Source organism: Mobula birostris, chromosome 23 (genome assembly GCF_030028105.1).
Source record: "Mobula birostris isolate sMobBir1 chromosome 23, sMobBir1.hap1, whole genome shotgun sequence".
Lineage (NCBI taxonomy): Eukaryota > Metazoa > Chordata > Chondrichthyes > Myliobatiformes > Myliobatidae > Mobula > Mobula birostris.
The window spans coordinates 25,713,184-25,729,330 of record NC_092392.1 but is presented as its reverse complement, the minus strand read 5'-3'; the positions used below and the strand labels follow the sequence as shown (position 1 = coordinate 25,729,330).

General features: G+C 39.3%; 1 protein-coding gene across 6 annotated transcripts in view; it reads left to right on the top strand.

The window, feature by feature from the left end:
- Positions 1-1,982: 1,982 nt before the first annotated feature.
- Positions 1,983-16,147, top strand: part of usp6nl (USP6 N-terminal like) — a 223,595-nt gene continuing 209,430 nt past the window's right edge. The window contains exons 1-3 of one of the 6 annotated variants that reach the window (XM_072241351.1): positions 1,983-2,187; positions 3,055-3,125; positions 5,671-5,749. In XM_072241351.1, coding sequence (XP_072097452.1) covers positions 5,674-5,749 — 76 coding nt within the window. In that variant the 5' untranslated portion in view covers positions 1,983-2,187; positions 3,055-3,125; positions 5,671-5,673. Of the gene's footprint in view, positions 2,188-2,536; positions 2,591-2,781; positions 3,126-5,670; positions 5,750-16,147 lie in introns of those variants that run through there. The other 5 variants (XM_072241349.1, XM_072241350.1, XM_072241353.1 and 2 more) reach the window with 5 other exon arrangements.

The following is a 16,147-nucleotide window of genomic DNA, read 5'->3' as shown; positions in this document are numbered from 1 at the left end:
AGTGTTAACTGGAAGACATTATTTTACTGGTGAGGATGCCAAGGAACATCTCTAAAATCTAAGACAGGGTTAAAAAGCTTAAAAGAGTATGGGCTCATATCACAATGTGATGAGTGTGAATTCTTTAAACCAAGCATCACTTACTGGTGTACAAGGATTACACAAGTCTGCTGAGAGAATTCAAGCAGTGGTGAATGATCCAAGGACAAAGAAAATGTCACAGTTTTGGTCCTTTTTTAGGGTTTCTCAATTACTATAACTGTAGCCAAACCTTACTACTGTGCTCCACCCCTTGACCTCATGACTACAAATTAGGAAGAAATGGCTTTCAAAAGGTAAAGAAAATGGTGACATCAGTCACTGTATTCACACATTATGATCCATATTGCCCAGTGAAGCTTGCCTCTGACACCTCGCCTTATGGTATAGGTGCCTTCATGTCACATGTTATGAGTGATGGAAGTGGATACCGCTTAGCCTTTGCATCACATTCCCTTACCACTGCAGGGAAAATTTACACACAGATTAACAGACAGGCCTTGAGACTGGTTTGAGATGTAAAATGTATAAACCAGTACATGTATGGGAGAGAGTTTACCATCGTTACTGTTCACCGATCACTCGTGTCCATTTTCAATCCACAGTAGGGAGTTCCACTGACAGTTATAGAATGAATACTAATATGAGCTCTGTTTCTTGGAGTACATGAGTACAAGATGGAATTCAGAAGGATGACTAATCATGGGAATGCTGATAGATTGTCCCGTTTACCCTTGGAAAAGGATAGACTGAAAAATTTACAAAAGAGGACACTCCTCATGATGTATTCCTGCTAATGCCAATCAAAAGTCTCCCTATTATGGCAGAGATGATCCAAAGGGAAACCAGAAGAAAAAAAAATGATTAAAATCAGTCCAGTTGTTAACTCCACAGAGAAAAAGAGGTGGGCGACCTTTCCTGAGATCTGAGGAATTCTAGTGAAAAGTCATTGACCTGAAATGTTCACTCATTCTGCATGGTAGCTCTCTGTCCTACTCAGTCTTCCTGTGTTTTCTGACTTTAGTTCCAGAAGCTGCAGTTTCTTTTGTTTTTAAAAGGTCTTGCAGAATAACCTGCATCAATGCTGTGGAACCTGGTGCACAACATCAGAGATCCCCAACATCCATGCCATGCCATTTTCTCACAGCTACTACAGAAGCAGAAAATCCATACCACCAGGTTTGAGGATAGCTAATTGAAGCAACAGTCAAAACCCTAATCACTACCTCAGAAGAATACTAGTACTACAATGGCACTTTCCTTCTTTGTCCTAATTTTGACCTTTCTTGAACACATGAAAACAAAATTACTTAAGTATAAACAAACATTTGTTTTTATTTGTGAATGTTTTCTATCTTTTGCCTGTGATACAGTTGCAAGTAAGTTTTTCCATTGCATCCTTGCATACATGTACTTGTACACATGCAATGAATCCCACTAACAAAGGCCCTGGAAGAACTCAGTGGCTCAGGAAACACCTATGGTGGATCTCACCAAGACCCTTCATATAGACTTGCTCCAGATTCCTTCATCTGCAGTCTCTTCTGTCTCCACAATAAACTCAACTTCAACGTTACAGACCTGACTTTCCATTATACTATGAAGCTGAACAGCCTACAGTCCCAACCATCTATATCCCTTTCCAACGCATTCATAGTTACCACAAATCTTTGCAGCTTATTGCCTGCCTGCACTGCACTGCACTTTTTCCCGTAACTATAGTACTATATTTTGCATTCTTCTATTGCTTTTGCCTTTGCACTACCTCAATATTCTGATGTGATGTCAGTGATCTATGGGGATGGCACACAGTTTGCCACTGTACCTCGCTATAAGTGACAATAGTAAAGAAGTACGTTGGACGGCGGCCAGCACCAGGTGATACATGTCATTGTCCCAGGTGTGGGTGATGGGACACTGCCCAGTGGCCCGGAAGTAATTGGCCAGGCAGTGGCGCACCCGCACCGTGAGCTCCCGACAATTGACCGGCGCTGCTCTGCCCCAGGTTGCTCGCCTCCCGATTGTCGTCCGACCACCGGCTCCTTATCGGTCTCTAATCAGCGGAGAAGCAGGAAAAAGAGCCTCTTAACCTCTCTGAAATAACATGTAGCGCCAGCCGCCACACGGACCGTTCCACAGCAGGATAGGGTAAAAAAGTTTTGATTTTAGTTCCGTTTACTCTATGCAGAATTTAATTAACTTACTTTTTGTATCCGCGTTTGTTTCTTCCTTTCTAAAAAGAACAAAATATAAATGCTAGCTAAACACAGTTTATGAATTATGTACAGTGCTCACTACTGCGGCCTAGCGGAACATTGGGCTAACAAGCCGATGCAACCTATCTTAATGCCGTTCCTCCGCCCCCTTCGCTGCCATTGGCCGTCGATGCCAGGCGTCGGGCTTTTCTCTCTCTTCCTACTGGTTGAAGGCTAACGCCAATCAGTATCGGTGATTCGCCGTTTCCGTTCGCTCTTCCTCTCAACCTTCCCCTCCCCTCTAGCAAAGTTTGGTTGGCTCGCATCATTAATACAAATCAAAGAGCTGGCAATTGGTTAGTAGGATCGCGTTTGTTTTAATTTTTTGTTTCACAATATTTTAAAGTAACTACTAATTTTAACCTCTTTCCCTTTGGGGGTAAAAAATCGTCTGTTTAAAAAGGGGAAAATTTTGTTTCCAGGGTCTCTGTAAACACTGAGTTACGTTTTTCTCTTTATTTTGTGTATTTTTCCACCCAAATTCAAGAGCGAGTCTTTAGGATCGAACTCGTGAAACCGACAGAATCGGCGTGTCGATCTCAAAGATTCAAAGAAAACAAAACCTTTTAAACTTTCATGTTAAATTCCCCTGAAAGTTGAGCCGGGAGTTTTCCATATCTCTGAGACTGCAGTTTCCCAAAAGATTGTGGGCTGAACCATTCATCCCCCGCCACTCCTGCTGCGAACCTGCTTTGCGAGAAAACAACCAGGAAGAAACAAAACACAAATCCTTTAAACGCCGTTTTTCTTTCTGGATTAGAAATGGACGCAAACATGTTAAGGGTCCTGCACAACAAACACTAGTTTTTTAACACGTCCCAAGGAATTTTGGTGAGTGTCCAGCAAGTTGGTTAACAAATACTAACACAAGTAACTGCAAATGCGTACTAAAAATGAAGAGCATTTTAGCATTAAATGGAAGGACGTTTGTTTCGTAAATATTTTACACAATGGTGAAGATTGTTTATTTTGAGTTTGTATGTAATTTGGTCAAGCTTGATTTTTAAACACTGATTTGAACACTTTATTCAATGTTTTGTTTTGCAAAGTTGGTATTCGAGTATTTTAAATATGTGACTTTGTATATTCTATTCATAAGGTATTTTTTAGGGTCAGTACTTTGATTCAGATCTCAACCTTGTAATATTTTTATAAAATTTGAAGTGAATACTCTGAATTTGTTAATGATAAAACAATTAGTTTTGTATTGCTGTGTATGAAAATCACTTACATTTACATTGTACATTTAATGTAGTAAAATATCTCAATGTGTTTCCCAGGATTGTCACCAAACACAATTCAACAGCTGAACTATTTTCAGGGGAGTTTTAATAGAGAAGGGAAAAGTTGAGATTTAGAAACTTTTAGCAAGGGAATTTTAAAACATGGAGGTGGCAGCTGGACGCATGGCTGCCAAGGGTGGAGCAGTGGAAATCTATGATACACAAGAGACTTTTCATTGGGAAGTGTAAAGACCTCAGATGGCTTTTCGTGCTGAAGGAGTTTAAAATTTTGGTCAGTGTGCATGAATCAACTCAAAAGTTCCTCTTGGAGTTAAATGGAATTCTTAACGTGACAAAAAAAACTGGCCTATTAAAATAAATTAAGACAATTATTAAGATGCTGTATCTAGTTTTATCATAAGTAGTCAGTCTTAGAAAACTTAAATTTAAATCTGTTGGGAGTTGAAATACTGCAATTATTCTCTAACCCATTAAGATCCAGTGGTTATTTGGGGTGGCATTATTGATTTCAATACTTGACATGCATTGTGATGCAGCTTGGAGAACTACTTCACAGTTCCAGTCACCTGGATAGGGTCTCTGATGCTGCCTTTGTGAATTTTGCACACTTTCCCTGTGATAATGTGGTTCCTGGCCACATCCCAAGCGTGTTTGGATTGGTACATTAATTGGGCATTGCAAGTTGCTTCAAGTGTGCACCTGAATGTAGAATCTGAATGAACTGAAAGAAGAATAGTAAAGGGTTGGTGTAAGATCAAGGTAAATAGGTGCTCAATGACCAGTGTGCACTTGGGCCAAAGGGCCTTTTTTCATACTGTACAACCCCATTATAGCAATATTAAGAAAGTTGCATTCTGTTTGTCATAAGCATATTGAAACATGGAAAAAATTATAAAAATACAGATTGTAGTTTGAAAGCATGTATTTATTAAGAAAGTAGTGGTTTCTTGTAGTTGTGATCTTGGCAGGCAGGCCTGATATTTGTCATGGTGTTGGGAGTTATTTTATTTGTACTAGTATTGGAGAAAAGAAAATTAAATTAAATTCAAAATGATCTACCTGTCCATGAAGGTGACAAAAACAGCTTAAAGTGCTAAATTTAGGTTGAGGAGTTCTTTTGTAAACAACGAATGAATTGTTGAAAATCAGACCTGAGAACTTTCTTTTTTGGGTCTGTGAAACTCCTAGGGCGGGAGGAATGATTTGAACTTGATTCAACAAATCTAGAAATGGATAGAATGTAAAATAAGATGCGGAGCTGAGTTTAGTGAAGAATTACAATGATGCAGAGCATTCTTTCTCTGTGGGTCCTCCTGAATATTTCAAGTACATAGTAAGGTATTGCAGAAGCAGAACATGTTGGGGGGGGGCAGTAATTTCTTAGAATCACTTAACAGATCAAGCAGCATGGACGGAATGGTCAAATGAATGGTCTTTCTTCCCAATGGAGAAAAATAAGAGATAAAGCAAGAACGCTTCTGTTCTCTCCTCTCTTCTTCCACTTTTCATCTTATTATGTTTTGAACTTTTCTGAGTTAAATTGGGCTTCGCTAAACATCATTCTAAATGATGGCATTTCTGAATTTGTGATGTTCCCTCAGTACTGCACGTAAATTGGATCATTTTCTTTAAAGGCAATTAAGAATAGAACTCAAAACTACACCTTTGTAACTCCGCTGGTAGTAAGGATGCTTCTAATAGAGTGCCAGTTTTGATTTTAGTATTAGCTGTAAGTGTTGGAAAAATTCCATGATTTCAATGATATTATAACATAATCAAGGTTTCAGATGGCTGAGATAACTTGTGTCAGATGTGACAAAAACTAACAACAGAAGGAATTGGTTGATAGCAACCATTGACAGCTCTTTTGTAGATTGCACTTTGTACTGTAAGTACAAACCATTCACTGGTCAAAGTGTAATTTTACGTCATGACAGTTCTTCCCCCATTTTCTTACAAAAGAATGAGCAAGCAACGATGGTTAGCTATCCTGAATGTTTTGTTTACCTATATATGGAACCCAGAGGCATTAAGGCTAGTTTTAGCTGCTGCCTTTGTGTTGAGAGAAAATTGAAAATAGAAGCTTTAAATATGTATGTCCAATTACAATTACCTGTTTTTCTTCAATATAGGGCATGAACTCCTCTCTCAAGATAAATAATTGCAGATCAGAACCATACATATCTCATGCAGAGGAAAACATCATTATGAGTGAGTAGATTTTTTTTGGAAGTGAATCTTTAATGCAGACAGTGTATGTTGTACATGAAGTTGGGTGTTAAAAACTGAGAACAATTTGAATCACACAGGAGCATGGAAGCATAGACTTGTGCCTGGTTTAGCTACCAAGGTAACTGGTTTTATTGCCCAAGGATCAAACAAATTTTCCTTACAATTTAAGGTTTTAAGATACTTTACGGGAATCATTTTGGATCGATGTGAATCTTTTTGAGAACTAAAGAATTACATAAAATTTTTGACACGTACAGAACAGAGTCATTTTTGCAAAGCATAGAATCGGATCCTTCAGTCTACCAAATCTAACCTGACGCTTTTGCCCATGCACATAATCCCGTTTTTCCATATTAGGTCTGTATCATTGCTTTACCTATTCAAGCTCCTGGTTAAATGTCCATGAAGTACAGTGATTTCATCTTATTTTACCACTTCCTCTGGCAGTAAGTTACAGACAACAGCTACTCTGTTTGTTTAAAAAAAACTTTCCCTCAAATTCCCTCTAAAGCTCCTTTCTCTCACTAAATCCATGTCCTCTTGTTTTTGATATCCCACTGAAGGAAAATGATTCTGAATATCTATGCTATCTATGCCTCCTATTTTATATATTTCCAAGGTCAACCCACTGCCTCTTTCTCCATGTGCTAACTGATTTGGGATTAACCCCAGTAAATCATCATGAAGGAGTGATGATAGATCTGCAGTAAAGTTTTTATGGTCATGTTGAAAGTAAGTAGTCGTAGTGACTCAGTGTGAATTAAGGACATTACAAACATTTTTGCACAACCATGTAGAAGTTAACAGTTCTAAATTTGTTAACGTTTGTAAGGACAAGGCAAAATTTCCATTTTTTTTTTCTTGTTTATTTACTGGCTAGATTATAGTGTTCCTAATTTTCCTTGAGCAAATAGTGTTGAATCTTGGCCTTCATTTACTACAAATGTTCTGGTAAAGGTATGTCACAGTTCTGTTCCAGGATTGAACAGGATTTTGATGTAAGAATCTAAAATGATAATATACTATATTTCAAGTTGCCACATGTATTTACAGTTTCCAATCTACTGCAGTGCATTCAGTGTACATAATGTAGTCTTGAATTCTGCAACTTTAGGTATTGTTGGTTCCCTGTCTGTATCAGAATTAGCTATTTCTGTACAAGTGAATCTCCTGTATTGGTTCAGTTTTCTTCCTTCATTACCACAGCCAAACTTACTAGGCATGTCCTACAATTCTGCATCTAACAACTTGTATGCTCCTTTGTTTATCTTTTCTGCTTCCCTCATGTACAACTTTTGTTCTATTTTTCTCTAATAGTCTTCATTAATCCATCAACCATCTGACCTTTATATCGTACATTCCTGACTTTACCATATCACAGGTATCTTCTTTGTCCTTTCCTTTGCTCTCACATTTGTTGCAATTTAAATCAGACTGACTTGTTTTCCATCTTTCCCAGTTCTGAGAAAGGGCCTGACTGTCACCTTGCCAATTAATGCTTTACTATCCTTTCTCTAATTTGCAACAATTCTTCTACATCTATCACCCTGTCTAGTGCTCATTAAGCCAATATATTTTTGATCCTTCTTTTGCCTATTGTCTTGTGTCATGTCTTCTTCCTGTTTCTTTAATGGCCATATAGCCTTTAAGATCCATGTGTTGTTCCAACTCTGGCTTCATATATCTCCCTTATTTTAATTACTCTGTCATTGATGCCTGGAAATTGAGGCTTTCCATAACACTTTCTCCATTTGAGAAAGGATCTAGTGCTTTCCGGACATATATGACCATTTTCTCACCTTGCATTAAAAAGAAGCTGCATAAACCTACAGTCTTCTTTCATCCAAGCTTTATTTTGGCAATTGTGCCAATATTCTCTCTTGTGGCTTGTAATCAGATTGTTCTGTGGTAATTTATGATATGTCTGAAGATGTTTTACTTTTTAAAGATACATTTATAAAATAAAGTTATACTAAAATTGGTGAAGATATAAAAATATGCAAGGTTCATTTTTATCGTCGTTCAACTCTATACACGTAAACCACAAAATGAAACAATGTACCTCCAGACTAAGGTACAGAACACAGTACATATAACCCACACACAACACGTAATGTAATATTACCACAAATAGTCAAAAAATAAACTTACCTGGTGCTGATTTTTATCACAAATAGATTTTCTGAATTACTTCAGTATATAACTTAGCTAGTTCTAGAAATGGACAACACTATTGGCTGTCAAGCTAGTAGCACATGGTATACCATTTCAAAGTGCTCAGAACAGTCACGTGTTTAGCAAAATATGCCATAGCAGAATATTGTACTCCTTTCTGGTTCTGAATTTACCATGATAAGTTTAATGCTGTATTTAACTGTGTACTGCAATTGCACAGATTTCTGATAATTTGGACATCAAACAAAATACTTAAGAAAATCAGAATTTGATTCTACTAGTCATAGTCATACTTTATTGATCCCCGGGGAAATTGGTTTTCGTTATAGTTGCACCATAAGTAATAAATAGTAATAAAACCATAAATAGTTAAATAGTAATATGTAAATTATGCCAAGAAATAAGTCCAGGACCAGCCTATTGGCTCAGGGTGTCTGACCCTCCAAGGGAGGAGTTGTAAAGTTTGATGGCCACAGGCAGGAATGACTTCCTATGACACTCTGTGTTGCATCTCGTGGAATGAGTCTCTGGCTGAATGTACTTCTGTGCCCAACCAGTACATTATGTAGTGGATGGGAGAGATTGTCCAAGATGGCATGCAACTTGGACAGCATCCTCTTTTCAGACATCACCGTCAGAGAGTCCAGTTCCATCCCCACAACATCACTGGCCTTACGAATGAGTTTCTTCATTCTGTTGGTGTCTGCTACACTCAGCCTGCTGCCCCAGCACGCAACAGCAAACGTGATAGCACTGGCCACCACAGACTCATTGAACATCCTCAGCATCGTCCGGCAGATGTTAAAGGACCTCAGTCTCCTCAGGAAATAGAGACGGCTCTGACCCTTCTTGTAGACAGCCTCAGTGTTCTTTGACCAGTCCAGTTTATTGTCAATTCGTATCCCCAGGTATTTGTAATCCTCCACCATATCCACACTGACCCCCTGGATGGAAACAGGGGTCGCCGGTACCTTAGCTCTCCTCAGGTCTACCACCAGCTCCTTAGTCTTTTTCACATTAAGCTGCAGATAATTCTGCTCACACCATGTGACAAAGTTTCCTACAGTAGCCCTGTACTCGACCTCATCTCCCTTGCTGATGCATCCAACTATGGCAGAGTTATCTGAAAACTTCTGAAGATGACAAGACTCTGTGCAGTAGTTGAAGTCCAAGGTGTAAATGGAGACAAGACAGTCCCCTGTGGAGCCCCAGTGCTGCTAGAAATAATGAATTGCTTCATCAACTGATAACTGGAAACATGAATAGAAGGAGATCTAAGATACTTGAATGCTAAAAACTATTTGTACGTGATAAACCTTGAGAAGAGATCCAGCATTGTGAATCAAACCCATGGCCAACAGTGCAATGGATCAAAGGCTGGAAGTCGGAATCAGTTCCTTCAGTGTTAAATTGCAGCAGGAAATCAAGCCCTTATTGGATACAGTCTTGGCAGAAACATGGATCAAGTTGAGCAAAATGAGATATGATTACAACTGATTGGGAGAAACGTGTTACAACATGAATTTCTGAGATAGCCTGTGTGACTGTTCTGTCCAGAAAACAGCAGTTTTCCCAAACGTCTGCAGTAGATATGTGGAATTAACACATAGAGTGATTAATACTTGACACTGCCTCATATTCGAAGTGAAAATCTGAAGCCTTGTGAAAGGAACCTATTTTTCCCAATTTTAAAATTCTCATTCTACTTGTCAAATTTTATTATTATTATTCCACTGGAAGGTTTAAAAAAAATGTGGCGGATTTGCATGCAACTACAACATTCCCTCTTTTTCCTATCACTGCCCCCGGAGTTCCACGCCACTTACATTTGTTTTCACTCGTCTATTTGCCAGCCAGCCTGCTTCTAGGGAAAAAGGGACTAAAGGGCTTATTTATTCACAGTATAACATTGCGCTTAATCTACGTGGTTCATCTTGTGTCCGAGAGACTCGAGAAAAGTATTCATGTTTGTGTTTGGTAATTTGGAACATGAATCATTGCTGGAACAAGCTTTAAAACCATCACAACCAGTCTTCTGTTTGTTCAAAAGCATTTTAGGCTCCAAAGAATTTAAATTATGAAGTAATTTGAATTAATGGCTGAAACAAGATTTTTGTGCAGAAATCGAATTCAGTGACTGCACTTATTTGTAGACATGCACAATTGGGGAAACATGACAGGATCATTATCATTATGCTTGTAGAAGTATATTCCAAAAATAGTGGAATAATTAAGTGTTTAATTACATTACAGGAAAGTTGTCTTAGTACTTCAGAGAATGTTGCCAGTATTGGAAAATTTTCACTGAGGAAAGATCTGATAGGCTGGTGAGGTTTTTAGCACAGAAGGATGAGTGGAGACTTCATAAAGGACCTAGATCTCTTTCCTGCAGAAGTGTCACAATCCTGTAGGCATGGATTTCTAGTGTTCGCTGGAGGGCTAAGAAGGGTGATTGAGGATTTTTTTTATCGAGAGAGCTGGAGAGATGTTAAATGGTGGAAAGGTTGGTAAAGACAGAAACTAGTCATATATAAAATATTCTTGATGTATAATTAAGAGCAATGATCCATAGGGCTGTGGTTCTAGCGAAGAAAAGTGAAATTTTGAAATTTGGTTAAATTCAGCTCAAATGCAATGGGTTGGTAATCACTTTAGGTACTTCACACTTTCCATGATATTTCATCTTTACTATTTGTGTTACCACTTAAGTTTGCAATTATGACAAACATTCATTTAAATGTGTGATGCCAAAAAATAGTTCTGGAGTTAAATTTGGAAGTATCGTAAAGATAAACTTTGGGATAAAACAAATCCCATTGTGCAGTTTTTAATACAGCTTTGATCCTCATGATTTTCACCCCCTTCCCTGTTTCTCTGTGATTTTATTCAGCAAGGAGTAGGCCCTTCCGGTCCTTCAAGCCACATTGCTCCAGCAACTCCTGACAAACTTAATTAACTCTAACCTAATCATGGAACAATATACAATGGCCAGTTAACCTACCCTGTACGTATTTGGACCAGTGCACAAACACCCAGGGAGGAGGTACAGACTACTTATAGATGACGCCAGAATTGAACTCCGAACTCCAGAATTCCCTGAGCCGTAATAGCATTGCACTAACGGTTAGGCTATGTATGAATATTTTTGCAGGAAATAATTTGGCAAAAATATATTACTGTGGCCTTTGAAACCTGGTTGCAATTTATTAAGATAAGAAAAGCAAGACATGCTTTTTTTGTATTGAAAAAATAGTGATACACATATATTTTTAGTTTTGTAGTAAAGTGCATTAGTATAAGCCATATCCACTTATTGTTAAAGATGATTGGTTCAAGCTCCACTTCAGACTTGAGCAAAAGTCAAAATCATTGCAACTTTAGGGCAAGCAGGATTTTATGACAATACAAGTTAACTTTCTATATCTGATCTGTCCAGTGGAAAGGGACTGAGGGCAGAAGTTCAGGAAATAAATGAGATGCAGTCTTTGCAGAAAAGTGTCATCATCAGAATAAATTTGTCAAGAGACAGCAGGGAGAATGACAGGAGGTTCTTAAAGGAGATTAAGTGGGAGTAATTTATAATCAGAATGGCTGTAAGAGTATGTGTGTTTGTAATGTTGGTTCTGGCCAGTTCATCTCTCGAGATCGAGAGAGAAAGATCAGGAAGGGAAGGGATAAGACAGATGGATCAGGCGAAAGTGAGAATAGGGTGAAAATTGACATAAAAAGTAATTCAATTTTCAAGTTAAGTTCCAGGAAGCATCATCAAATGTAGTTGTGAAGTACCAGAAAATCAGTTTGAAGGACTTGAAACGAAGACTGTTTTACATATTGGCCAGGCATAGCTTGTGCACCTGTGAGTTCCCACAGCCACAGCTATTGATCCAGGGATAGTGAATGGAGCTGAAGGAGAACTTGGCCAATGTGACTACTAAGGTGAAGTGTTGGTGGAGGGGAACTGATTAGGCTTCCATTCTGGAATGAAGTGGAGAATTCATGGTGTATGACTGTAATTGCAGTCACGTGACTTGTCAGCTCAAAGTAGATTGTACATTATTTCCCAATATCTTAATATTTGGTGTTAGCGCGCGGCCAAATGGTTAAGGTGTTGGTCTAGTGATCTAAAGGTCACTAGTTTGAGCCTCAGCTGAGGCGGCGTGTTGTGTCCTTGATTCCAGGTGAAATACATTTTTCAACATACCTCTTCCCACTCCCACCTCCCACCACCACCAACCCAAAGGCGTGGCTGCACGCTCATTTCAATTTGGATCGGTGATTTCCACCTGCTGATGTAACTGTTTCGTTCTCGCCTTTACCTTGCACACTGCCACATTGTTGTACAAGACTCTTTTCAAAGAAATCAAAACACTTCTTTATATCTCTAGCTATTACATAAAGTCGTTGATGTAACAAAACCTGCCAATTCAAATATATTAATAATTAGGCATTTGTTAGTCCCGTGAGACCATAGATTTGCGCCTTGGAAGGTTTCCAGGGTGCAGGCCTGGGCAAGGTTGTATGGAAGACCAGTAGTTGCCCATGCTGCAAGTCCCCCCTCTCCACGACACCAATGTTGTCCAAGGGAAGGGCATTAGGACCCATACAGCTTGGCACCAGTGTCATTGCAGAGCAATGTGTGATTAAGTGCCTTGCTCAAGGACACAAGTTTGGCTGGGGCTCGAACTCAAGACCTTCAGGTCGCTAGTCCAATGCCTTAACCACTTGGCAATGTGCCCACACAATCTGCGTAGATGCTGCATGACAATTAGACAACATAGATTTACTGTCAAAAGTAGATTTAGAGGTAGTCTGAGGGGTTGTTTTTCACCCAGAGACTGGTGAGTACCTGGAATACACTGCCTGAGGGACTGATGGAATTTTATGCTTGAATCACCCAGTCCTGATGACTGTGAATCATGTGCTGGAAGATGGGTATCGATCTGCTGGTGGAGAGTTGTGGAAAGAAAGATAGGATGTTGGGAATGTGATGGTTGGGAAGCAAGGAAGTGAGAGCAGACCTGCAGGAGTTAGAGTAGCACTGTTCCATTTGGTTATATTCATATATGGTTGAATGACAATTGAACTTGAACTAAACAAGGTGAGGCTGAGACTCCTGTCAATTATAACAAATGGAAAGTCATGGTTCAGGAAATAAAAAGGCACCTGTGTGGTATGGTAAATCTCTAATCAAAGCAGACATAATGGGAACACAAATTTGCAAGATTGTAGAAAGCAGAATGGGAAGAGTGATTAAGACAGCTTTTGGGCTTGTATGGATGATGAGGTTGATAACTTGAGATCGAAAAAAGGCTTTGTGAAAAGAAAGAGTCATAAATGGGCAGAATAAATGTGACAGAAATATGGAAATTGCAGAAAGATAATGACATTTGAGTTTTGCACCAGTGTAGGAAGCAGCAGTAAGCAATTGTCAATAAAGGTTGAGGAAGAAGGTCTGATTAGTCCTAAACAAGGACTGTTCTACAGAAGCAGTAAAGAAATGGGTTGGATCCACACTAGTTCCCATTGCTGCCCTTTTCTAGTTTGGAGGAAGTGAGTGGAACTAAAGGAGAAGTTGTTTAGTATGAATAAAAAGTTGAAGGGGGATGGTGATGGACTGATTTGGTTCCTGTTTAAGGAAGAAGTGAAGGAACCTCAGACCATACCATGGTACACAGGAATTACAGACAGATTAAGAGCTCAACTAGTTTATTTTATCTGTGTAAGTTTTTCAAAGAAGTGAAACTTCTGCCTGCTATCATTTAGTTGCATATATATTTTGTAAAAAGTACCAGTTGAAACTACATTTTGTCACTTGAGAACCTCACTTTCCTTGTGAATTAGGCCCAAGTACTTGTGTGAAACTTTAAAGAAGTTAATTGCTGATTTAAATTTAATCAAATCAAAACTTTTTGATTTACAATTGGGAACTTGAATCAAATGCCCTTGGGCAATTTGATAAAAAAGTAATTTGATTGATTATTCAATTATCTAATCTCATGGCTCTGCATGGTATGTCCAGTGCTCCACAGAATCAAAGTGCCAGCACTTTTTGTTTTAACACCTCTCTAAGGTAGCTTTGTTTGCTCTGGTTTACAGAAATTTAAGCCAATGCTTGACCAACATTCTCTCACTGTATTTCTCCAACCTTTATTACATCAACTTCTAACATAGCTATTCTGACTGATCTTTCTGAGATTCACTGTTTTCTTTCTTCAGATGTGTTTTCATATGAAGCGACAATATATATATTTCAGCTTCGTCTAACTTTAGTTCATTTCGCAAAAACAGAAGTGTTAGAAACATATTTATTTTTACTAGATAAAATTGGAAATGATTACCATGGACTAGCTGGCTATTTTTCACAGTTCTAAACGATTTCTAAAAACAGGTTGACAAAATTAAGCTAACATTCAAGGCACAGTACGTATTAAAAGTATCTTTCTGATGATGTCACAAAGCAGCAGTTTTCTATTATTTTGAAACTCCGATTGTTTGTAGTTAACATTATATTACAGACCTGGTTGGGTTTCAGCCTGGAAAGATGATCTAAGGCAGACAACCCCAACAAGCGGACTGCAGGCCAGATCTGGATCGCGGGAACCAGATGTCTGGACCACGCCGACCCATTGGCGCTTACGTGAATGTACCTGTCATAACATGTGAATAAAGCGTTCCTATGAAATGGTTTGTAAGCTGGAAGTACGATAAATGCATAGCCTCTATAAAGTAGAAATACTTCTCTACAATCATTGCCTGCACTGTTCTCTGTAGCGAAAATCTCACGCAAGTGCTCTCGGCAAAAACACGCGCAAGTGCTCTCTAGTAACCTTTAAGCTATGAAGCCGCCAAATCATACCAAATAACACCTAAAAATACACAGCCTATATAAAGTAGAAATAAAGTACGTACAGTGTATTATCACTTATGTGAATCGGGAAGACATTAAGCACACTGATGATGGTGTGTTAGGCTGAGTCGTCGGAGGTTGGGGTGGTGTACTGGCCCCCACCTTCCGGGCCGCCGAACGATGCTGACGCAATGGGCTCTGATCTGGGCCGACATTTACATGCCGGGCGGCACCTATTTAATTAGCTCGTTTATTTTGGCTTTCTTCTTAAAGATGCGATGGGTGCCTCCCGGCTATCGCTGCATTCTCCGTGAATCTGTATCTGTCAGCGGCCCGGGGGTTAGAGTGATGGGACACTGGGGTGTTATCTCATAGTCGATCAGTTCAGGCAGCTCATCTTCTTCTATGTCTGCCTGCCTCGATGTCGAAGGTCAAGGTTCATCGTCTGCTGAAGGCTGGCTTGACTGCTTAGCGTCGCGCATTTTTCTATCATACAGTTCTTTGTAAGCACTCAAGCCATCTTGCAAATATGCCCTAAACCGACGTACCCTTTCAAAATTAAAGTCGTACTTTATCATTGCAGCGAAAATCTCACGCAGTTGCATCACGTTCAGTTCCTGGACGACTTCACTTTCGATCCGTTCGCTACTGCATTTGGTTTCAATTGTTATCCTTTCCTTCCAGTTGCATCAGCTCTTCCATCTATCATTTCTTGGTCATGGAATGCCAAAACCTCTTCAACATCATCTTTGTCAACTTCCACAAGCCAAACTCACTTTGTCCTTACTTCGATCACCATGATTGAAATGCTTAATTATGTCTAGTTTTACGCTAAGTGTAACACCCTTACAGCTCTTTTAAGCTTTTCCGATACCTTAGAACTCTTCTTGCTAACAGATGCTCACAGGCACGTGTTTAAGTAATGCCGACTAGAATGCAGTTCCGAATCTGGGGGAGAGCGGCTGCTCGGGGCGCGTGTGCTTTTTTTCCGTAACAGTGAGAACACCTTCTGTTAGCGAAAACAGGGAACTAATGTAGGTCTTTCATAATAGTGAGGTTTCATAAAGCGAATGTTCGAAAAGCGGGGAATACCTGTAATTAAATGGTTGGCTTTGGACTTACTTTGTTTCAAGAGTGCATTTTTTTTTCTTGTGTGACAGGCTTTGAGAATCCCAGGCCGCCCCTCCCCCCCAACAACATCTGCCCATAAAGTAATTTACTGGCGCAATGAAAAAAACCCTGGACGTTTTGGCCCTTGGCTTGGAGTGCTGGACATAATATGGCCCTTGTGGAAAAGTAATTGGGGAACCCTGATCTAAGGTTTACATACACCTGGATCAGTCAGTCAGTCAGTC